The following is a 26,162-nucleotide window of genomic DNA, read 5'->3' on the forward strand; positions in this document are numbered from 1 at the left end:
CAAATCTGCAGCGGCTCGATGCAAGAGCAATGCAGTTACAGCCTGCCAATCTGAAAATGACCCATTTATTCTTCCTCCCTGTTTTCTGTCCATTAACCAATCCTCTATCCATGCTGATATATTACCCCCAATCCCATGAGTAACTCTGGCAGTGATATGCTAGGCTCCTCTGATAACTGACAAACGTGCTCATCTTCCTTCATCAGGTATGACTCCAGCCACTGGAGGGTTTTCCTTTTTACCCCCATAGAGCTAGGTTTTGCAGGGGTTCTGTAGAACCATGTTTGATTGAACACTGCTTTAATTTTGAGGGCAGCTAATCTCATCTTTCCTCTGGGTTTCAGCTCTTGCATTGATGTCTGGATCAAGGCTGTGATATGGTTTGGAGCTGAGCAGTCCTGGCAGAACATGAAATGTGCATAGATAAGTAGGTTATTGGTGAGTTGGTGCACTTGATGGCACTACTGACTTCTTCCATTACCTGACTGATGAATGGGAGGAGGCTGATAAGATCAGGTTCGATTTGTCCTGTTTGTGGGTAGGACAAATCTGAGCAATCTTTCACGTCAGGTAGTGTCATAGCTGTAACGTAACAGTTTGGTTCGGAAGGGGCCAGGTCTGCTGTACTGATCCTTGCAGTACAGCTGGGATGTGGCCTATAGCTTTCGCTGTGTCCAGTGTACTCGGCCACTTCTTAATGTTGTGTGGAGTGAACCAAATTGGCTGGATGCTGGCATCTATGATGGTGGGGGCCACATCAGGAGGCTGAATAGGATTGTCTACTTTGCAAATGTCCTCAATCAAAAAGTTCAATCACTTTTTATTTCAAGGCTTCCGCCTGTTACAGAAGCCTGGGTTTTAACCCAATATTTTGTGTCTCACCAGTTGAGCAGAGCTTTCAACCACATCAGTGCATTCTGAACATGTGAATTTTGCTGAATTTCCAGCATGTATTCTGTACAACATGGATAGAAGGATGTGCCACCTCTTCCAGTGAGGATTTTAGAGTTTCTTTGCTTTTTCCCCAATGAGTTGGAAAGAACTGGAGATTTGATTGTCCAAGTTTAATTTCTGGCAAATTTGACATTAACGACAAATGCTGCTTATAAATTGTTCACGGTCACACAATACCGGTGATTAGAGCAGGTGTCGTTTTTGAGGTGCAACAAGAAAACCTCCGCGAACTCTGTGTTCCTCCAATTCTGACCTCGTGCATCCCTGACTTCCTTCGCACCACCATTGGCGGCCGTGCCTTCAGATGTCAAGGCCCCAAGTTCTGGAATACTCTCCCAAAAACCACTCCCCTTTCCTTTAAGGCGCTCCTTAAAACTTACCTCTTCGGTCAAGCTTTTGGTCACCTGTCCTAATGTCTCCTTCTTAGGCTTGCTGTCAATTTTTGTCTGATTACACTGCTGTGAAGCACCTTGGGACATTTTTCTACGTTGAAGGCGCTATAAATGCGATTTGTCAGCGTTATATTGACTTTTTCCCTTTCTCGTTAGATCTTAAACCATGTCATATTGTGGTCACTATTCCCAAGGTGCTCACCCACATTATGCTTCGTTTATCAATTGCATTGCTCATAACCAGATCCAATAACCCTCCCGCCTTAATACGCCTACTAACATAATGTTTGAGCAAGGACTTCTGGACGCAGTTTAGGAATTCCATTCCTTTTTTTCTATTTACTTTCTGTCCATTGATAAGTGGATAATTGAAATCTTTCAGACCAATAATTTTGTTATTCCTTCTCATCGCTGTAATCTGACAGCAAATTTCCTCTTCCATTTTCTTCCCACGATTTGTCTGTAATCCCCCCCCATTAATTTCAAAAGCCCTATATGTCTTTTAGCTCTAACCATTATTGACTCTGTACACCTATTTTGTCAACATCAATCCTCACTATGGCACTTGGTATTGCCTCTTTTACCAGTATTGCCACACTGACATTGTAGATCATTGAAGTGTCATGAACAGGTGCAGAAAATAATCAAGAAGGCTAATGGAATGCTGGCCTTTATATCAAGAGGACAAGAGTACAAGGGGGCAGAAGTTATGCTGCAGTTATACAAAACCCTGGTTTGACCGTACCTGGAGTACTGTGAGCAGTTCTGGGCACCGCACCTTCGGAAGGACATATTGGCCTTTGAGGGAGTGCAGCCTAGGTTTACTAGAATGATACCCGGACTTCAAGGGTTAAGTTACGAGGAGAGATTACACAAATTGGGGTTGTATTCTCTGGAGTTTCGAAGGTTATGGGGTGATCTGATCGAAGTTTATAAGATATTAAGGGGAACAGATAGGGTGGATAGAGAGAAACTATTTCCGCTGGTTGGGGATTCTAGGAGTAGGGGGCACAGTCTAAAAATTAGAGCCAGACCTTTCAGGAGCGAGATTAGAAAACATTTCTACACACAAAGGGTTGTAGAAGTTTGGAACTCTCTTCCGCAAACGGCAATTGATATTAGCTCAATTGCTAAATTTAAATGTGAGATAGATAGCTTTTTGGCAACCAAAGGTATTAAGGGATATGGGCCAAAGGCGGGTATATGGAGTTAAATCATAGATCAGCCATGATCTTATCAAATGGCGGAGCAGGCACGAGGGGCTGAATGGCCTACTCCTGTTCCTATGTTCCTATGACACCTTTCTTATCTTTCCTATCCCTCCTAAATATATTATATCCTGATATGTTTATTTTCCATTCTTGTCCAGTTTGTAGCCAGGTTTTTGTTAATGATATTAAGTTCAGATCTTCCTGTTAAATAATTGCTTCCTGTCTTTCCCCCCCCCCCCCCCCCCCCCATTTATTTTAATTAATCAATTAATTCCCTATCAATTTAATTCCCCGCACTCTGCACATTGCAATATGTGCATTTTAACCACTTTTACTCCTCTTAACACCCATGAAGACTTGCTCTGAAGCTTGTTTCCTAATCTCCTAAATACATCTTGCAGGACTTCAGGCCTTTCTTTACCCACATCGTTGACACCCACGTACATTTACCACGATAACTAGTTGCTCTCCCTCCCCTTGCCCAATTTTTTCCAGTCTATGCAATGTGTTGCGAGCGCATAGGAGGCAACAAAGCATCTGGGACTGCTGGTCAGAACTGCAAAAGATCATCTCAGCCACTCTTATCTATTGAATCCTGTATCATAAACTGTATTTCTAGTCCCCTCCCCCCCCCCCCCCCCCCCCCCCACCGAGCTATCTCTTGTTTGTTCGTGCTTTGCTCTCAAAATAGTGTAATATACACAGAAAAACATTACCTACTGAAATTAACATCTAGTTTTCATCTTTTAATTGAAATGGACTACCACCCGTAAGGTTCAAATAGCTGGTCAACTTGCGAGGAGCAAAAGCAACTTGTTAGACCAAAATTGTTCCTTCCAACAAAATTTTCTTGAGAATCGATCTGACCCCAAAGATAAGAGTTGCAAACTCCAGGATTTCAGTCTGTACAATTCAGTCCTTAACCAGAATCGGAATTGCTGAATTGCATATTGTTTTTGATCATTTGCATGTGTTTGCATTTATCACCTTTTCAAATAACCCTTTTTAAATGATATTTGGTATAACTATGGTTATAAAGTTACACCATACCTGTACCGTAGTCCCATAAGATTTATTGCAGTTCTGAGTTGACTTTATTATTAACAGCACCAAATTGCCTAATTATCCTTGTACTCTGAATTTTCTCCAGTGAGTGACTTTTTAATGGTGTAATGCAAAGATTTATGTACTGTATTCTAAATGTGGTCTTAATAGTTAGTTATAGTGTTAAAGTAAACTATCGTGACTTACTATCAAATGCCCTTGGGATGCATTGCACTTGTTTCACCTTGTTGATAAATGTTGGCTGGAAACTTGTGTGTGTTTAATAATCACAACGAAATCCTTTTCCTTTAACTCCTTATCTCAAGGACACTCATTCTTTGTGCAAAAATGTTATGCTTCTTTGTTCAGTGTGTGTGCTGTTAAATTTTATTCACATCAAAATATATCTACCATTCGCTTGATTTTTTTAAAATTGAAGATGGTTAATGGTCAAGGTTCAAGTCCTGGCTCAAAACAACGACGTGAATTTATGTAGTGCCTATAAGCCCAAGGCGTTTCACAGCAGCATTATCAAACAAAATTTGACACCAAGTCACATAAGGAGATATTAGGACAGGTGACCAAAAGCGTGGTCAAAGAGGTAGGTTTTAAGGAGCATCTTAAAGGAGGGGAAGAGAGGCCGAGATGTTTCGGGAGGGAATCCCAGGACTTAGGGCCCAGGCAGCTGAAGGCAGGGCTGCCAATGGTGGAGCGATTAAAATCGAGGATGCGCAGGAGGCCAGAATTAGAGGAGTGCAGAGATCTCGAAAGATTGTAGGGCTGGAGGTGGTTTCAGAGATAGGGAGGGGTGAGGCCATGGAGGGATTTGAAAACAAGGATGAGAATTTTAAAATCGAGGCATTGCCAGACCAGGAACCAATGTAGTTTCAGCGAGCACAGGGACGCTGGGTGAACAAGACTTGATGCAAGTTAGGATATGGGCAGCAGAGTTTTGGATGAGCTCAGGTTTACGGAGGGTGCAAGGTGGGAGGCCAGCCAGGAGAGCATTGGAATAGTTAAATCTAGAGGCAACAAAGGCATGGATGGGGGTTTCAGCAGCAGCTGAGTTGAGGCGGGGTGGAGACAGGCAATGTTACGGAGGTGGAAGTAGATGGTCTTGGTGTGGAGAGGATGGGTGCTAAATTGGGCCGTGTAGCGCCCGTTGTTTCGCCACTGCATAGCCTCACTGACATCCAAGATGGCATCGTGGATGCGCACGTACGTTTCCAGCATGACGTGTGCCAGACGCCATCTTGGTATAGGAGTTAGCGCAGGCGCAGATAACGAATGCTGGAATTATGTAAAGTAGTGAGAAAATGGCTTCAATCAGCGTGCAACACTGATTTAAAGTGATAAGTATCAAAATGGTGTCTAATGCTCAACTCAATGCACAGTCTTGACCCCCACCATCTGAGCGCGTCTTAGAGTGCCTGGAGGACCCCCCACCGGTGCTATTTAAAGGGACCATGCAGGATTTACAGGCTAGTGGCTGGATTATTGCTTCTGGAGGCCGAAACATTTGTAACTGTTTTTGGAGGCCTCCTAGACTTGAATACTAGGACGCGGGGGCACAGCCTAACATTTAGAGCCAGGACGTGCAGGAGTGAAGTTCGTAAATGTTTCTACGCGCAAAGGGTGTGAGACGTTTGGAACAGTCTTCTGCAGATGGCAGTTGGTGCAAGCTCAATTGTGAATGTTAAATCTGAGATTGATAGATTTCTGTCACCCAAGGGTATTAAGGTATATGGGGCTTAGGCGGGTATATGGAGTTAGGTCACAGATCCACCATGATCTCATTTAATGGTGGAACAGGCTCGAGGGGCTAAATGCCGCTGCCTCTTGATATGCGCCACCTTCTCCCGCAAGAAAGCCGGATGTGTGTCTGGGTGATGTGCCTGTCATGGTTGAATAGCTGCCAGTTTGTGTGGTCTGAGAGTTGTGGGTGGGCGGCTTGAAACAGTGTTAATGTGTAAGGGTGAGAGGAAGCATCTGATTGGAAAAGTTGAATACTGATGGAAAGAGGTTATTGGTATGTGGGGGATGGGGGGGTGTAGTGCGTGATGCAGTTGGTAGGAGACGACACTTGACAGTTGACCTCACTCACTTGACCACTCATGTCAAAGCATTGAACTTCTTCCTGCACTGTATCCATGTTCATGATGCTGTGCGCTGGCATTGACCTCATCCCCTGCTGCCTCCCACTGCCTTTTGGGTATAGGTATATGTCTGGAGGGCTTCAAGCCCCCCACCCCCCCCAACCCCAGTGCACGTAGGATGTCCCTCCTTCTGTCCACCTATTGCACCAAGACTTCTGGTGCATCAGCAGAGAACCTTGGTGCATGCACTCTCGCAGGCCTGGTACCAACTCAGATCGGCAGATTGGTGAGGTCTGGTGTGCAGATTGGAGGATGTGGGATTTAGTAGTGTGCAACCTTTATTCATTTGATTAACGTAACTCATCAGTGTGTAAACATTGGGATGGGACCTGCATCTGTGTTTTACGTGTCCGATGTCTGATCTCCGTTCAGACTCCGTGCAGACAGTAGACTGTTATTTTCAGCAAATAACGGGTACCAGCTACCTTTAAGAGATTTCTAAGAAACATCCTCCCTTTAAGAGATTGAGCTCCCCTGGTGGTGGAAAGTGCAAATTGCATTGATTCCATGTGCAAGGCCTGGAATGGAACACTGATTGCAGGTAGGTCCTCGGACGGGCCGAAACTTGCGTCGTGCCTGCGCAGGGGTCATTGGGCGCGGGGTAATAGCACATACTATACCTACGCCCAAAAATGGCCCATATCGAATTTTTCACCCGATATGTGGTCAGAGTGGAAAAGATGGCATAAAGCAAGAAGTAGCAGCTAATTGATAAGCTTTGGTTTAAAAAGTCTATGGATTGTCGAGGAAGGGAAGATGGGTAAATAATTGAACATTTTAGAAAAGAGAGAGTGAAGAGTTGGAAACAGTGTGACAGTGTAATTTCAATACAGTGAGGATACATGCCGGAGAGGAAGTCCATCTCTTTGTTATTGGTAGAATCACAGAATGTTAGGAACATACAAAAGGCTCAGCAGTCCACCTGGCTGGTCCCAAAATGCTAGTTACTCCACAGAAGTAGGCCATTCAGCCCATTACATCAGCACCGGTGCTGTTTTCCACATGAGGTGCCTGATCTAATCCCGCTCTCTGATCGATCACCATACCCTTTTAATGCTCTTTTTTCAAGCAATTGTTCAATTCTCTTATTAAAATATTAATGGACTCTTCTTGTGACACAGAATTCCACATGCTAACCATTCTCTGTAAAGAAAATTTACTCTATTTGTGATTATCTTAAATGTGTGTCCTTTTGTTACAATTGTGCTGACCCATCTAGTTACATCAGAATTCTTCATAATCTTGATAACTCTCATCAGGTCTCTCCTTAGCCTTCTCAGCTGCAGTGAAAAAGCTCTAACTTCTCAAGTATTTCTTCATAACTAATCAATCGTTCCCGGTAACATTCTAGTGAATCTGTGTTGCGACTTTTCCAGTACTTTAAATTCCTTCTATAATGGGGTGACGAAACTGTACATTGTCTTCCAACTTCAGCCTAACTGAGGCCTTGGACAAGTTCAACATTAACTTCTTGCTTTAGTATTATATGCCTATAGATACAATTTCAAGGTTGTTTACCTGTTTATGGGCGAATTTACTTGTGCATTGTGCATTTACAAGTTTGACCTGTATATTAGCACACCAAGGTCCTTCTGCTCATCGACTACCTGTAAAATGACCTTCACTGACCTTCCCTCCATCATAAGGTCAGAAGTGGGGATGTTCGCTGATGATTGCACAGTGTTCAGTCCGTGCCTACATGCATCAAGACCTGGACAGCACCAGGCTTGGGCTGATAAGTGGCAAGTAACATTCGCGCCAGACAAGTGCCAGGCAATGACCATTTCCAACAAGAGAGAGTCTAACCACCTCCCTTGACATTCAATGGCATTACCATCGCCGAATCCCCCACCATCAACATCCTGGGGGTCACCATTGACCAGAAACTTAACTGGACCAGCCACATAAATAGTGTGGCTACAAGAACAGGTCAGAGGCTGGGTATTCTGCAGCGAGTGATTCATCTCCTGACTCCCCAAAGCCTTTCCACCATCTACAAGGCACAAGTCAGGAGTGTGATGGAATACTCTCCACTTGCCTGGATGAGTGCAGCTCCAACAACACTCAAGAAGCTCGACACCATCTAGGACAAAGTGGCTCAATTGATTGGGACCCTATCCGCCACCCTAAACATTCACTCCCTTCACCACCGGCACATAGTGGCTGCAGTGTGTACCATCCACAGGATGCACTGCAGCAACTCGCCAAGGCTTCTTCAACAGCACCTCTCAAGCCCGCGACTTTTGCCACCAAGAAGGACAAGGGCAGCAGGCACATGGGAACAACACTACCTGCACGTTCCCCTCCAAATCACACACCAGCCCGACTTGGAAATATATCATTCCTTCATCGTCGCTGGGTCAAAATCTTGGCGCTCCCGACCTTACATCACTGTGGGAGTACCTTCACCACATGGACAGCAGTGGTTCAAGAAGGCAGCTTACCACCACCTTCTCAAAGACAATAAATGCTGGCCTTGCCAGCGACGCCCATATCCCATGAATGAATTAAAAAAAATGTTGCCATTTAAGGTGCATTTCTTTCTTACTTCCTAACTATTACTTCAGGTGTTATTGTTCACAGGTCACTCAAGATTCACAACCAATGCAGAGAAACCGTAGTCAAAGCAAGCAAGGTACTGGGTTATATTAATAAAACAATTCAATATATGTCAAAGGACACCATTCTGTCCATATAGAGATCCTTGGTTAGACTGCATCTAGAGCACAGTTTTGGTCCCCTCAATTGCTGGGTGATATAGTGGCCTCAGAGACTAGGTTCATTGGAGAGCCACAAGAATGGTTCCCAGCTTAAAGCTGTTGCAGAGTACCCAGCCTCTGCCCTGCTCTTATTCATGTAGGTAGTCCAGTTATGCTTCTGGCCATTGGTGATCCCCCAAGATGTTGATGGTGCAGGAGTTGGCGAATGTGGTACTATGGAAAGTCAAAGGGAGATGGCTGGTCTTTCTCTTTTTTTTATATATGGTCATTGCCTGGCATTCTATGTTGTAAATGTGATGTGCCACTTGTCAGCCCAAGTCTGAATGTTATCAAGGTCCTGCGGTAAGCTGGCATGCGTTGCTTCATTATCAGAGGAGTTGTAAATGGAGCTGAATATTGTGAAATCATTAGCAAACAGCTCCGCTCCTGATCTTATGATGTAGGGTATGTCATTGATGAAGCAGCTGAAGATGGTTAGGCTGAGAAAGCTTCCCTGAGGAACTCCTGCAGTGATGTCCTGGAGCTGTTGGGAATAGTCTCTGACAATGGTAACCATCATCCTTTGGGTAAATAATGACTCTAGCCACTGCCGAGTTTTCCCTTTGACACCCATTGACTTCAATTTTGCTAGGGTTCTTTGGTTAAATGTTGCCTTGATGTTGAGGGCAGCTGTTCTAATTTCTTCTGACATTCATTTTATACGAAGTAAGTAAAACAAAGGGAAAGCCATAATGTTCATTTTAAGTCATGCTTTGATCACTCAGCCCAATGGTTCTAAATCTTTCCATACAGAGGGACCCCCTGCAAATGCTGACAGACTCCCAGGACATTGTCCTAACTTCTAGAAGATGTCAGCTACTGAAAGGAAAACAGTGCTTTGTTTGTAGATTTTTTTTTAATTAGTAAAACAACAAATCCAGAAATCTGTATCAGGGACAAAAATCTGAAGACCTCTCAGAAATCTGAGGTTCCCTTCCTAGACCTTCTTGGTGTCCAGCGGCCTTGCTTTGCAAACCCTATGACTTAGCTCCTCTCCGTACAATTTTTCTTGTTTTAATGAGTTGCAAAAATCAACTTGTTGATTATAGTGCTTACTTTGTATGTACAATATTTAAATATTTAATTTTCTATCTATTTCTCCATTAAATTTTGTATCTGATGCTAGTGGTCAAAAATTCCAAGAAAACTAGGTGATATTATCGCTCGTATTTGCAAAGTTAACGTTGGAACCTTGTGCAACCTGTGCATTTTCTTGTTGAGTTTTGGTGAAAGGTCATTGATCTGAACCGTTAACTCTGTTACTCTCTCTACAGATGCTGCCTGACTTGCTGAGTGTTTTCCAGCAATTTGTTTTAATTTGGTTTCCAGCATCCGCAATATTTTGGTTTTGTTCTGTGCGTTTTCTTTTCTTGTTGAATGATTCACAGAATGCAAAATGAATAATGTATTCACCAGTAAAATACGAACATATGTATGTAGATACGAACATACGAATTAAGAGCAGGAGTAGGCCATTCGGCCCCTCGAGCCTGCTCTGCCATTTGATAAGATCATGGCTGATCTGATTGTGACCTCAACTCTACTTTCCCATCTACCTACTATAACCTTTGACTCCCTTGTTAATCAGGAATCTATCTAACTCTGCCTTAAAAATATTCAATGACCCTGCCTCCACCGCTCTCTGGGGAAGGGAGTTCCATAGACTCTCAACCCTCAGAGAGAAAAAATTTCTCCTCATCTCCAGTTTAAATGGGCGACCCCTGATTTTTAAACTGTGGCCCCTAGTTCTAGTCTGTCCCACAAGGGGAAACATCCTCTCAGCATCGACTCCTTCAAGTCCCCTCAGGATCTTTTACGTTTCAATCCGATCGCCTCTCATTCTTCTAAACTCCAATGTATACAGGCCCAACTTGTCCAACCTTTCCTCAAAAGATAACCCCCTCATTCCAGGAATCAGTCGAGTGAACCTTCTCTGAACTGCCTCCAAAGCAATTATGTCCTTTTTTAAATAAGGAGACCAAAACTGCACACAGTATTCCAGATGTGGTCTCACCAATGCCCTGTGCAACTGGAGCAAAACATCTCTACTTTTTTATTCCATTCCCCTTGCAATAAATAGCAACATTCCATTTGCCTTCCTAATCACTTGCTGTACCTGCATACGAACTTTTTGTGATTCATGTACTGGGACACCCAGATCTCTCTGTACCCCAGAGTTCTGCAGTCTCTCTCCATTTAATTAATATACTGCTTTTCTATTCCTTCTGCCAAAGTGGACAAGTTCACATTTTCCTACATGATACTCCATCTGCCAAATTTTTGCCCACTCACTTAACCTATCTATATCCCTTTGCAGACTCCTTATGTACTCTTCACAACTTACTTTCCTACCTACCTTTGTGTCATCAGCAAATTTAGTAACTATATATTCGGTCCCTTCATCCAAGTCATTGATATAGATTGTAAATGGTTGAGGCCCAAGCACTGATCCCTGTGGCACTCCACTCGTTACATCTTGCCAATCTGAAAATGACCCATTAATGCCAACTCTCCGTTTCCTATTAGCTAACCAATCCTTTATCCATGCTAATACGTTACCCTCTACACCATGAGCTCTTATTTTGTGTCGTAGCCTTTGATGTGGCACCTTGTCATATGCCTTCTGGAAATCCAAGTACACCACATCGACAGGATCCCCTTTATCCACGTTGCTTGTTACTTCCTCAAAGAACTCTAATAAATTAGCCAAACACAATTTCCCTTTCACAAAGCCGTGTTGATTCTGCCTGATTGCATTGAGATTTTCTAAGTGCCCTGCTATAACCTCCTTAATAACAGATTCTAGCATTTTCCCTATGACAGATGTTAAGCTAACTGGCCTGCTTTCTGTCTCCCTCCTCTCTTGAATAGGGGAGTTACATTTGCTATTTTCCAATCTGATGGGACCCTTCCAGAATCTAGGGAATTTTGGGAAAATTAATACCAATGCATCTACTATCTCTGCAGCCACTTTTTTAAGACCCTAGGATGAAGTCTGTCAGGACCTGGGGACTTGTCAGCTTTTAGTTCCAATAATTTTTTCAGAACCCTTTCCCTGGTGATTGTAAATGTTTTAAGTTCCTCCCTCTTTTTCACCCCTTGATTCACAATTATTTCTGGCATGTTATTTGTATTCTCCACAGTGAAGATGGACGCAAAACATCTGTTCAATTCATCCGCCATTTCCTTGTTCTCCATTATTATAAAATAATCTGACATTTTGTGTGTAAATATTTGACATTGTATTTTTTTTGTTTGTTTCATAACCAATTATTTCTTTACTACATCTGGGGCGAAGGAGGTACATTATTAATGACTTCTCACTATAAAACTTTCTATCTACCATGAAAATCAGCTTCCAAAGGCAAATGACCTTGTCTTTCTTCAAAAATTTTATCGAGCTGCCACGTTTTGTGACATCCAAAACCTAGTAGGTTGTAACTGCTAAAAACATTGTGCACATAAGTGAAAGGGGTCCACCTGTGAATGTGGGAAACTGGTCTGTTCCTGCATCCACACATTTTCGTGGTAAAGTCCAATTCAAAACAATTATCCAGCTTTCAATAATTGAAATTACTAGACAGCCACTCCCAACCGTGGACTATCATGCAATCCCATTGGAAGGTTAACCTGCCTAAAAAAGCTTAACTTCAGCCCAAATTGAAGAAAACTCATTTTTCCTGGTTGGAGTTCATTCAACATTTGTCAAGTGAAAAGTGAATATCTCAAATTTGCTGCCAACAGATTTGCAATTTTACTTTCCAGCACTCTCTGGTGGTGGAGAGGGTTCAAATTTATAAGGAAGAAGGGATGACAGCTACAATACACAATGGCTTTTGGTGCAATGTGGAGGTCATTTAGTACAGTCAATTTTGGAAGTTTTTTTTAAAAAAGGAGTAATCTATTTTCGACACTCTTAATGACTGAACATAATTACAAACAATGACTGACAGGAAAAAACCTTCTGGTCCATGCAGCCTGTCCCACACTATCGTGATACCTTGTGCATCGCAACATTTACCATCCTCACGTCATGTGATTTCCTGGGAGAGGCGAGAAACCAGATTTAAAAACCCAGGCCAATTTGGGGGGCAAGATCTTGTAAATTCCTCTCCATCCCCTCCCCCCAGGTGATCGAAACTAGTCCAGGAGATCACTCTGGCCCTGATAATTCTATGCATTACATTACCTACCTTTTGTAAGAGGTGATCTCCACTCCAGCCGGAAATAGGTCCAGCTCCCGACTGAAGGAATTCAGTGAATCGACATCCACAGCACGAGCTGGCAGCCTGTACCAGACATCCACTATTCTCTGGGACAAGAACCGCCTCCTGGCATCCAACCTAGATCTGGCCTTAGACAACTTAAAATGTGACCCCTGGTCCTTCCTGACCTATTTAATTGGAACAAACTGTCAACTGGAACATTATGTATTCCTTTCATCATCTTATCAACCTTAATCAGATCACCCCTAAGTCTGCAATTCTCTAAAGTGTAGAGTCCCAGCTCTTTTAGCCTACCTTGATAACTAAGATGCTTTAAGCTGGGAATTAGTCTGGTAGCCCTCCTCTGCATCCTTTCCAAAGACCCAATATCAGCCACCATATGAGGAGACCAGAACTGGACACAGTATTCAAAATGAGGTTTGACCAAGGTCTTGTGCAAGGACATAATAGTATGATGTGTCTTATAGTCAATTGTCCTATAAATGCACCCCAACACCCTGTTTGCTCCAGCTATCGCTTCACGACATTGCTCATGAATCATTAGAGATCTATGCACTAGAATGCGCAGATCTTTCTTTCTCCACCTGCTTTAATGGTTTTTCCTGAAGGGTGTGTGTATGTTGAGCATTTATCCTGCCCACATGAATAACACTGCACACCTCCAAATTAACCATCATTTGCCAGTCATGAGCCCAATCCCCCAACACAATAAGATTTGCTTGAAGCAGTCATCTACAGTCCTGACACTTGCACAGATCTTGATATCATCATCAAATTTGCTGATCTTACCCCAACCACGTACATCCAGATCATTAATAAAAATAGTGAAGAGCAACGGTCCCAACACTGATCCCTGTGGGACACCACCGGAGACCGATCTCCAAACAGATCCAAATCCATCTATAATTACTTTCTGCCTATGGCCTTCCAGCCAGTTCGCAATCCAGCTCAATATATTACCACTTATACCAGAGGCTTTGCTCTTGTAGAGAAGCCTCTAGGGTGGTATTTTGTCGAAAGCTTTTTGGAAGTCTAAGTAGAAAATATCTACTGGGCTTCCCTCATCCACCATCTTAGTGATTTCTTCAAAAAATATAATCAAATTTGTTAGACATGACTTTTTTTTGAAGCCATGTTCAAACCTGCTGTACTTGAGTTATTTCAAAATAAAATTAGCTTCTGCTAAAATCACTTGACAATTGAATGTTGCACACGTTCTTGCACACTTTCGTGTAATTGTGATTGACTTGTCAAGTGATTTTAGCAGATGCTAATTTCATTTTGAAATAACTCAAGTACAGCAGGTTGTAACTGGTCAAAATAGATCTTGTCAAAAAATGCTAATTAGAAACGCACAAATATTAAGTTGCTGTAAATGGAATGCAGGGCTGCTCAGTTTAGGAAAAGTGAGTGAAATATATTTTGTCATTGAAATTTATGACTTGCAAACTATATCACAGGAACATTTAATTCAGAAAAGGAAGAGTGTGATTTTGTTGACGGGAAAGAGCGAAAACAACAAATGACAGAATATCTGCAGTAAAACTTTAACATTTCTCAACTAGCTAATAAGCCCCTTAACCAATGCAATTGTCTTTTTTTTCATTCAGTTGTAGTGTGCGCAATAAGAATTACAGCAAGAGTGACTAGCCCTTGCACAAGCCAGGCTTGAGAGGCTCCTCACCATGACGTGAGCAGATTTTTGGTAGGCTCAAAAAGCCGTTAACAATTGAGGGAAGCAGCTGCAATGGCATAAAATGACTGGTGCCCTCCAGCAGTGGCACAAGTAGAGCAGCATAGCATAAGCTGGTTGACATTCATATGTTCAGCAGTTCTGCTATCACATAGTTAGGGGTTACAGGGAGCGGGCAGGAAATTGGACATGAATTTAGATTTGAGGTTGGGATCAGATCGGCCGTGATCTTATTGGGTGGCGGAGCAGGCTCGAGGGGCCGATTGGCCTGCTCCTGCTCCTATTTCTTATGTTCTTATGTTCTTATGTTCACATAACCCTGCACAAGTAACGGGGCTGATTCCAAAAGGAATGAACTGACAGTAACTCCAGCAAGGGGCAAATCTGACACGGATGCAGGTACTTCAGGGTTAGCTACAGATGGAGATTGTAGACTTTTACCATCCTGTGCACCTAGTCCATTGACTGGGCAGCCGACCATTAGTGACACTGCAACTCATGCAGATGTAGCAGCAGGGCACATCAGAAGCCACCAATCAGAAAATGCTGGGAAACATTTAATAAACAAATACACAGCATGCAATGAACACGCTAAAATAATTCACTTTCACTATAAATTGCATAGTATTACGGTATGTTACAGTGCAGACGGAGGCCATTTGGCCCATCGTGCCTTTGCTGGCTCTTTGAAAGAGCTATCCAAATAGCCCCATTCCTCTGCTCTTTCCCCATAGCCATGTATTTTTTTCCTTCAAGTATTTACTCAGTTCCCTTTTGAAAGTTACCATTGAATCTGCTTCCACCACCCTATCAGGCAGTGCATTCCAGATCAGAACAACTTGCTGCTTAAAAAAAAATGACTGGAAAGATTCCAGGGATGAGGGAGAAGCTGAGGTTTTTCTCCTTGGAACATCGATGATTGCGAGGAGATTTGATAGAGGTATTCAAAATCATGAATGGTCTAGACAGAGTAGATAGAGAGAAACTGTTCCCATTGGCGGAAGGATCAAGAACCAGAGGACGTAGATTTAAGGTGATTGGCAGAAGAACCAAAGGGGACGTGAGGAAAGCCGTTTTTACCCAGGGAGTGGTTAGGATCTGGAATGCACTTCTTGAGGGGGTAGTGGTGGCAGATTCAATTATGACCTCCTAAAGGGAACTGGATAAGTACATGAAAGGAAAAAATTTGCAGGGCTATGGGGAAAGGAAGGGGGAGTGGGACTAACTGCATAGAGCAGGCGTGGACTTGAAGGGCTGAATGGCCTCCTTCTGTGCTGCAGCCTTTCTTTGATTCTTTGGTAACCAGAGGCAACATGAGAAAACAATCACCTTAAATGTCTGTCCTCTGGTTACCGACCTGCCTGCCACTGGAAACGGTTTCTCCTTATTTACTTCGTCAAAACCATTCATGATTTCGAACACCTCTAACAAACCCAGCTTCCCCAGTCTCTCCAGATAACTGAAGTCCTTCATCTCTGGAACCGTCCGAGTAAATTTCCTCTGCAGCCTCTCGAGGTCCTTCCTAAAGTACGGTGTCCAGAATTGAACACACTACTCCAGCTGAGGCCTAACCAGTGTTTTAAAAAGGTTTAGCAAAACTACTTTGCTTTTGTACTCTGTGCCTCTATTAATAAAGCCTAGGATCCCATATTCTTTTTTAACAGCCTTCTCAACTTGTCCTGCCACCGTCAAAGATTTGACTAACTTGATTGAGTTTTTCGATCAAGTTATGGAGAGGATTGATAAGGGTAATGCGGTTGATGTTGTGCACATGGACTTTCAAAAGGCATTTGATAAAGTACCACATAATAGACTTGTTAGCAAAATTAAAGCCTATGGGATTAAAGGGACAGTGGCAACGTGAATACAAAATTAGCTAAGGGACAGAAAGCAGAGTGTAGTGGTGAACAGTGTTTTTCAGACTGGAGGGAAGTATACAGTTGTGTTCTCCAGGGATCAGTATTCGGACCACTGCTCTTTGATATATTTTAATGACCTGGACTCGGTAATAGAGAGTATAACTTCAAAGTTTGAAGATGACACGAAACCCAGAGATGTAGTAAACAACGTGGAGGATAGTTACAGACTTCAGGAGGACATAGCCTGGCGAAAGGGGCAGACACGTGGCAGATGAAATTTAATGCAGAGAAGTGTGAAGTTATACATTTTGGTAGGAAGAATGTGGAGAGGCAATATAAACTAAATGGTACAATTTTAAAGGGAGCACAGGAACGGAGACCAGGGGATGTATGTACACAAATCTTAGAAGGTGGCCGGACAAATTGAGAAGGCTGTTTTTAAAAATAATAGTATATGGGATCCTCTGCTTTAGTTATAGAGGCATAGAGTGCAAAAGCAAGAAAGTTAGGCTAAACCTTTATAAAACACTGGTTAGGCTGCAGCTGGAGTGTTGTGTTCAACTCTGGGCACCACACTTCAGGAAAAATGTTAATGCCTTAGAGAGGGTGCAGAAGAGATTTACTGGAATGGTACCAGGGATGAGGGACTTCAGTTATGTGGAGAGACTGGAGAAGCTGGGGTTCTTCTTAGAGCAGAGAAAGTGAAGGGCAGATTTAATAGAGGTGTTCAAAATCATGAAAGGATTTGATGGAAACAGTTTCTCCTTATTTGCTCCAACAGCAGAAGGGTCGGTAACCAGAGGACACAGATTTAAGGTGATCAGCAAAAGAGCCAGAGGCGACATAAGGAAACCTTTTTTTTTACTCATCGAGTTGTAATGATCTGGGATGTACTGCCTAAAAGGATGGTGGAAGCAAATTCAATAGTAACTTCCAAAAGGGAATTGGATAAATACTCGAAGGGAAAATATTTACAGGGGAATGCGAATAATTGGATGGCTCTTTCAAAGAGCCGGCACAGGCACGATGGGCCAAATGGCCTCCTGCTGTGCTGTACCTACTATTGATAAATCTGTGCTGACTTTCATTAATTAGCAGATACTTTTCCAAGTGCCAATTAATTTTGTCCCTGATTATTGTGTCTCAAAGTTTCCCCACCACCAATGAAAGGGCTAACTGGCCTATAACTGCTATCCTCCATGTTGCTTACTACATTTCCAAGTTTCGTGTCATCTGCAGACTTTGAAATTATATCCTCTATACCCAAGTCCAGGTCATCAATATATATCGAAAAGAGCCGTGGTCCTAATACTGACCCCTGGGGAATACCACTATACTTCCCTCAAGTCTGAAAACAACCGTTCACTACTACTCCCTGCTTTTTGTCCCATAGCCAATTTGTGCCTACGTTGCCACTTTCCCTTTAATCCATGGGCTTTAATTTTGCTAACAAATCTATTATGTGGTACTTTATCAAATGCCTTTTGAAAGTCCATGTGCACAACATCAACCGCATTACCCTTATCAATCTTCTCTGTTACTTCATCAAAGAGCTGAATCAAGTTGGTCAAACACGATTTTCCTTTAACAAATCCGTGCTGACTTTCACTTATTAACCCATACTTTTCCAAGTGCCAATTAATTTTGTCCTGGATTATTGCCTCTAAAAGTTTCTCCACCACCAATTTGGGCTGACTGGCCGGATTTATCCCTCTCCCCTTTTTTGAACAGGGGCGTAACATTTGCAATCCTCTAGTTCTCTGACACCGCCTCAATATCTAAGCAGGATTATAAGATTGTGGCCAGAGCCTCTGCAATTTCTACCCTTACTTCTCATAGTAACCCAGGATGCATCCCATCTGGACCGGGTGACGTTTCTACTTTGAATACTGCCAACCTTTGAAGTACCTCCTCTTTTACTATTTTTATCCTATCCAATATCATTACTACCTCCTTCTTTACTGCTATATTGGCAGCATCCTCTTCTCTATTGAAGACCGATGCAAAGTATTCATTTAGTACCTCAGCCATACCTCTGCCTCGACAAGAAGGTATCTTTTTTGTCCCTAATCAGCTGCACCCTTCCTTTGACTTTTTATATGCTTATAAAAGACTTTTGGGTTTCCTTTTGTGTTAGCTGCTAATCTATTCTTGTACTCTCCCTTTGCCCCTCTTATTCCCTTTTTTTCGATCTTATCTGTAGCTCCCAAATTTAGCTTGGTTCTCTACTGTATTATGAAACTTATATTTGTCATAAGGCTCCTTTTTCTGTTTCATTTTAACCTTTAGATCCATTTTTAACTCACTGAAATTAGCCTTTCTCCAATTAAATATTTTTATACTTGATTGTTCCTTGGCCTTTTCCAGAACACTTCCAAACCTAATATTATGATCATTATTCCCCAAATGCTCCCCCACTGAAACATGCTCCACTTGCCTCACTTCATTCCTTGCAACGAGATCCAGTATTGATTCCTTCCTCATTGAGCTGGAAACACACTGTTCAAGAAAGTTCTCTTGTATACTTTTCAGGAATTCCCCCACTCCCTTTGCCCTTATACATTGTTACTATACCAATTTATATTTGGATAATTGAAGTCCCCCATTATCACTACTCTATAGTTGTTGCATCTTTATGTATTTTGCCTGCAAATTTGCTCCATTATCTTCTTCCCACTATTGGGTGGCCTATAGTCGTGTAATAGCTCCTCTTTATTCCTCAATTCTACCCAAATAGATCTGTCTTTGACCCCTCAACTACAGCATCCCTTTCCAGTGTTATTTGATCAATACAACCACCATCCCCGCCCCCCCCCCCCCCCCCCCCACTTTCTTTCCATCCCTATCTTTCCTGAATACCTTGTAGCAAGTGACGAAGGAGGAAAGCTCTGAAAGCTTGTGATTTCAAATAAAGCTGTTGGACCATAACCTGGTGTTGTACGACTCCGTACATTTGAAATAAGCAGCTTGTGCTTGAACCATTCTGACTTTTATAGGTGTTGTGAGACTGGTCACAGGCAGTAGTACAACAGGTTTAAATGCAAGAAAGCCTGGTCCAAGATATATAGGGCACAAGGGTATTTTAAACTGTGAAAGAGGTTCTCAGATTGCATATACACCCACTTGGTCACACAATTTGCTATGTTTTTGGGGTGGGTTTCTAATACACAAGTCCTAAATAAAAGACTCTTCCACCTCTGCCAGTGTGACTGGTGGCAATTCCACAACAGTTGTCACACTCTACTTGAGATTTTTTTCCTCTGCCAACTTCCTTGTAAAGAAGCACTTAAGAACGGTGTGGCTTAGATTGGGTATTTGTGGAGAATCATGGATAAAAACCCTCATGATATCTCATGGCACAGACGATTGGTGTTCAATATTTCAAGTGTTTCAAAAAAAAAATCTTCAAATTGGGTGCAAAAACATGACTTTAAAAGATACACTTTCTTCATGTAACTCCTGCAGACAATAGTCTGTAAATTTCTAAAAGGCTTATTATGTGGAATGTACAGAACCAAGCAGTATTCTTCACTAAACATTATTTTCTTTGGGGAAAAAAAATCTTGTCATTTGATACTGTTGCTGAAATGCTTCTCAAAGGGTTAAATTTCAAACGTGTGTTGATTTGCATAGTATTAAAATATTCAAGGTCTGCGCTCCCATCAGATATAGCCCAGCTTTCCTGGTTCAAACAGACAGTAACCTTCGGTTGATTGCTGATAGTGAGACTGCTGGAGCCATAGATCATTTCTTTACAATGTCTGAAATGTAGCTGACAGCAGACATTTAGAGACAGACTGAGCTTGTGTAAGGGATATAGTCACTGGCATTAATGAAAGGCAGCAATATTACCATGCAAGTTGGTCAAATGAACCCAGGTACTGTACCTAAAAGAAGAAGATCAACACTGGTGAGTGGAAATACTGTGAAGCAAGAGAGGGAAAACCACTAAAAGCTGAAGTTTACTTCCTGCGCTTGAACCATACGTATTTAACTTAACAAGAGCACATGGCCAATATCGGATCCTGACGGTGATCACTGATGGAAAAATCTTCAAGTATTTGTTAAGCTGTAAAGAGGGTGTGGGGACTCGGGGTGGTCAAGCTTTTTGGGTGTTGAGAAATTTTTCTTTTGCAGTCATACATTTAACAAGCTGGTTTGAAAATGAGATTTGAAAGGAGTCACGATTACAGAAAACTAGCAGTTATTTTTCTGTGGCCAGGCTTTGAAGTAGATTTTTATCAGGATGGCACAATGTTTTGGAATGCTGCACCACTGGGTGCAAAACAGTCTTTTGCCCCAGGCCACTGGTTATACACCTTGAGGCCACCTGAAAGCTGCAGATGCTTGGGAAAATGAGGCCTGTTGAGTTGTACTTACTTTGGTTTAAATTTGAAGTATTTTGGTGTATTTCACTCTCTTTAATATTTTTTTTAAAAGTTCAAATTTGGTTGAACGTTGCAGTTGGGGTCTCTCATCATAACTCTTCAATGTGTAGTTCAAAAAGTCGTGAAGTGAGGAATGCCTTATTATTAAAGATCAGTAGTTTAAAGTATGTGTCACAAGCATTGCAATGCAGACAGATGCTTCAGAACATCACATGACTGGGACTGAGGTGTTGCAAGGTTATTTTCTGCAGCAATTTACTAACAGTTTATTGTAATACAATATATACTGTTTGCTCAGTAGTCTATATATAGTAAGCTGGATAAAATATGTTGGCTGGGAAATCTCCATTATAAAGCCTATGGGAAAAATCAATAAGGCTTTTATTTCTCTTGATAACATTAAGTTACCATAGATTACTGAATGATGGGAGTTTTCATAGAGAAAAAAGTTCATTTTTTCCAAAAGCGTAGCGCATATTGTATCTAAAGAGTTGGTTCCTTAAGTTTTTCCAAGTTTAAAAAAATTGTCCACTGCCAATTAGATCCATTTATACTTTCAGCTGACGACAATACATTCCCTTTTGCGCATCATTGGTTACTGGCTTCTTGTTGTGATAGAGTTTAACTGTTGGGCTTTTTTCAGGAGTTGGAACACATGCTGTTTTCAGAAGTTGACACACATGCTGGTTTATCATGAGAAATCACAACTGTGGTATAACGTAGCCTTGCACAAGTGGCCCAATCAACAATCTAAAACAAAATGTTAATTTTCTTGAACTTTGTGGTATGTCCACCAATAGCCTTCCTTCCTCCTCCATATGTACATTTGAGGTCCACCGGTCTTTGGTAGGTGATATCAGTTAATCCATTGCACGCTGTTATACAGGAATGGGAAAAAAACTACAGTTGGTAAATACCAGGAGAATGAATACTACTTTCAGACCTGAAACTAAGCCTACGAGTTAAAAATATTTCCACAGTGGCATTTACAAATAAGTTGGTGTTTACAGACTCTACATGCAAAATACTACTTTTATATTAAGTAGAGAAAGGATTTTATATTTGATCTTTGAAAGCAAATAGTTTTTTTAATCACAACAAAAGTTAGATTTAAAAAAAGATTTAATTTGCCATCCTTCAGGGCACTGTAAATGGCTTTGCATACCTGATCTTGAGAATATTTTGGGAATGCTGCTAAGGTCATGCAGTCATCTAGAACATTTGATCCCAACTAACTTTTCAGCTTGTATCTGATCTTGTAACAGTTTAAATTTTTTTTGATTATAAATTTGTTCTGATTATAAAAAAGCTGCTGATTCTGTGAGCAGAATTGTACATGGTCAGTGTTGAATATTGACTAAGTATATTAGATTTGTAAATTACGATTGCTTGTTTGGCCGCATGGTGTCATTCACGATTAATTTGAACAGAGCATTTTTGGAAGGGCAAACAATTTAGTCACATGTATTGAATTACTTGGTCAGAACGGGCTGCGTGTTGTTTGTGAAGTTGGCTCTGCTGGATGCTTGAACTGGAATGAGAAAAGCAGTGTCAGCAGGGACAGTCAGGCAGAACCAAGTGTTTCTTTTCATGTGGAAATGGGCTTATGCTGGTAGTAGATACCTATGTGTAGCAGGCTACCATCAAAACCGATCATCAATATTGGCTTAAATTGATTTTTTTTAACTCCTCTCCAAATAATTGTGCAAATTCTCAGTTAGGATTTTATCGGGGTTGTCCTGATTTCAGTTGTGTTTTGGCAGTTGCAAAAAATAAGTATCTCAATTTTATTTTGATTCTGCTTTTTGGAAGATTTGTGTCTCCCAAATCCAATCCATCCCATAAAGTTGCCCCAAAAAACCTGGGGACTTTATTGTTTTAACAAAAACAGAAAATGCTAGAAACTCTCACAGGTCAGTCAGCAGCTGTGGTGAGAATAGATAAGTTAAAGTTTCAGGTGTGGACCCTTTGACCATTTAGGTATCTATATTTCAGTGGATTGAGGAGGAGGACAATGAGTTGGAAGGTAACAGCAAAATCAAGTTTGGGTGAAATTTCAGATTTAATATGGATGCAGGGATAGATCCAACATTTTTGGAATTTGATGGGAGGAAGGGAAGGAAGTAAAACAGTTTCAGTTACTATTGTGTGTGCAATGCACAAATGGGTTTCAAAGTGAGATGCCGACTATTTTGGGTTGTCAACATATTAAGAGAAATGGGAAAATGGAATTAGTAAGATGAAATGCTGCCATAGCTATCCCTATTCCTGTGTTAACTTTTTAAAAAATTCCCCATTCCCTCAAATTTCCCTCCTTCTCTCCTGAAGGCACTAATTCAGTCTGAACTGTGGTTCCATGGGTACTCGCTGAACGTGGACAATCATTGGTTGACAGGCTATTCGATCAATACAGCTGAAGCTGATGTTGTCTCCACTTGAGTTCTGCATTTGAGTGTTTTTCAGCAGTTGTCACAGATGTCCGGAGCAGGGACCATAGCTTTTTCTTTACCCTTTTCTTAGCCCAGGAGCACTGAGGTAAATTGTAGTGCTCCTACCACTGCCCTGGCTAACACCAGCTATCTCAGCACAAATTGAGGATTGAATCGTGGTCCTTTTGGACTAAATGGCTCAGTTCCACACTGGACAATGTAAACAAAGTCATTGGGAGAGCTTGTGTGTTATTCTGCAGTGCTTTTGCTGAAAGGTGATAAATTTTGTGACATTGATGTACATTAAATTGAATTGTCAGACAGCTGGACATCATTCCTCTTAGATTTTGTAAATGCAATTATTTCTCGATAATCTAGCTTCAGGGGAACAGATGCCTTTTGGACTGGCTCCAAATTCATTCCACTGATTATTAATTTTAAGTGAATAACTATCAAGTTTCAAGGTAACATGCTGTCCTCGAAGATACTTGGCACATCACTGTCCACCAGATATGTCTGCCCAAGAGTACAGTCTATTGTTGTTAATTCAAAGTCACATTTTGAATTACTGGCTAATTTCAGTTGTGCTTAAAAGCACTACTGTGCCGTTTTAATGCAATTTTTAATTGGAATTTCTGGATAATTCAAATTTTTGGGGGTGAGACAAAGGTAGGACCGAAATTATCAGATGTAGGCTGTGGTCATTTAAATATTCATAATTTTGAATTGTTTTGCCATGGTATGTTTTAATACGTACAGATCTGGTGCTGTGAATTCTATTTAATTTCTGTCAAAACGTCTGTCAAGAGTCAAGAATAATTGAAGCTAGTGCTATACCAAAACTTTTCAGAACAAGCTTTCATTACTGATAGGTTTTAGAAATTTTCCTTAGCCTATGTTAAACATTGTTTCCTACCATGAGATATTAATGGTTTCTGATGAATAGGACAGAAATTTATTTATCCAATCCATGCTAAATTTCAGGTGATGCACAACATTAGAGTCAGGATGTGATGGAATACTTACCACTCGCCTGGATAGGTGCAACCACAAAAGCACATAAGGTCAGTTCTATCCAGGGCAAAGCGGTTCATCAGTTTGGTGATCCTGCCACTGGACTGAATATCCGTGGGCAGCACTTTGTGCCTACAATATGTACAATTTACAGGAAGCACTGCAGCAACTCACCTCAGTTACTTCAACAGCATCTTCCTCCCTAAGATCTCTACCACTAAGAAGGTCAAGAGCAGGATGTCGTGGGAACGTCCCCACCTTCAGATTCCCTCCCAAGTTACACATCTTAATGATTTGGACCAATATCTCTGTTCCAGCGTTATTGCTGGAATTCCCTACCTAACATCATCATGGGAGCACCATTACCAAAAAGAATGCATGGATCAAAGAGGAGGCCCACCACCATTACCTCATGGTAACTAGGAATGAGCAATAAATCTGTTGTCCAACTGTCGTCCAAATCCTGAACAATTTTTTTTAAATCCATGGGAACTGCAAGTGGCTTCATCAAGTTGCTCCTTATTTTCGTATTGATGTCCTGACAAAGAAATGCAAAGAGGCTTCAAGGCGATTCAGACAAGTTGAGTGAATGGGCAAATATATGGCAGATGCAGTATAATGTGAAGTTATCCACTTCGGAAGGAAAAACAGAAAGGCAGAATATTATTTAAATGGTGATAGATTGGAAAATGTTGAAGTACAAAGGGACCTGGGTGTCCTTGTACACCAGTCACTGAAAGCATACGCTCAGGTGCAGCAAACAGTTAGGAAGGCAAATGGTATGCAGGGCCTTGGTGAGACCACGCCTGGAGTATTGTGTGCAGTTTTGGTCTCCTTACCTAAGAAAGGATATATTTGCCATAGAGGGAGTGCAGCGAAGGTTCACCAGACTGATTCCTGGGATGGCAGGACTGTCATAGGAGGAGAGATTGGGTCGACTTGGCCTGTATTCACTCGAGTTTAGAAGAATGAGAGGGGATCTCATTGAAACATATAAAATTCTGACAGGACGAGACAGACTGGATACAGGGAGGATGTTTCCCCTGGCTGGGGGGTCCAGAACGAAGGGTCGCAGTCTCAGGATATGGGGTAGGACATTTAGGACTGAGATGATGAGAAATTTCTTCACTCAGAGGGTGGTGAACCTGTGGAATTCTCTACCGCAGAAGGCTATGGAGGCCAAGTCACTGAATATATTTAAGAAGGAGCAAGATAGATTTCTGGACACAAAAGGTATCAAGGGGTATGGGGAGAGAGTGGGAATATGGTATTGAGATAGAGGATCAGCCATGAACATATTGAATGGCGGAGCAGGTTCGAAGGGCCGAATGGCCTACTGTTCCTATTTTCTATGTTTCCATGTTTCTGGTAGAAAAAGTCTGATGACGAAGTCTGTTAAATTACTTTTGATGCAATTACTGTCTGCCTTTCCCCAATTTTTTTTCCTCTGGTTTTGTTTCTCCTTGTTTATGTGCCACCATTGTTTCTAATGACATAATTTATAGCATTCACCGTCAATTGTTACCAACAGAGGTTTCATTAATTTTAAGCAATTAGAAGATTCATTTCAGTAGAATTTCAGTAGAAAATCCATTGTAATCCAACAGTCAAAAGTTCATATCATCTGATGTTTTGATTTTCTCTTCCTCTGCCAAGCTCTGAGTAGTGGGGCAGGAATCACACTGATGGCAGAAACCTCGTCTGCCACAACTACTTTTTATGCAAAGTGATGTTGGCCACAGTCAGGAACAGCTCCTGCTCCCTTTTGAATGCTTGCGGTGAACCTGCACTCACTGCATGAGCTGGCAACTTGTTCCATAGGTTGATGATGCCCTGAAAAGAACTACCTCTTGACATCTAAGCTAGTTCTATGCTTGTATAAAAAACACTCATGCCCTAGTACTCACTAACCAGTAGTAGCATGGATACAAAATTGGCTAAGTAACAGGAAGCAGAGAGTAGTGTTGAATGGTTGGTTGTTTTTCAGACTGGAGGGAGGTATACAGTGGTGTTCCCAGGAGTTGGTACTAGGACCAC

General features: G+C 41.7%; 1 protein-coding gene across 15 annotated transcripts in view; it reads left to right on the forward strand.

Moving 5' to 3' along the window:
* nedd4l (NEDD4 like E3 ubiquitin protein ligase) overlaps nucleotides 1–26,162 on the forward strand; it is a 412,625-nt gene that overhangs the window by 221,523 nt on the left and 164,940 nt on the right. Inside the window, exon 1 of one of the 15 annotated variants that reach the window (XM_067983982.1) lies at nucleotides 20,030–20,204. The exons of the other annotated variants lie outside the window; for them this stretch is intronic. Within the exon in view, the coding sequence (XP_067840083.1) occupies nucleotides 20,127–20,204 (78 nt within the window). The 5' untranslated portion in view covers nucleotides 20,030–20,126. Of the gene's footprint in view, nucleotides 1–20,029; nucleotides 20,205–26,162 lie in introns of those variants that run through there. 15 annotated transcript variants of the gene reach the window in all.

Source organism: Heptranchias perlo, chromosome 1 (genome assembly GCF_035084215.1).
Source record: "Heptranchias perlo isolate sHepPer1 chromosome 1, sHepPer1.hap1, whole genome shotgun sequence".
NCBI lineage: Eukaryota > Metazoa > Chordata > Chondrichthyes > Hexanchiformes > Hexanchidae > Heptranchias > Heptranchias perlo.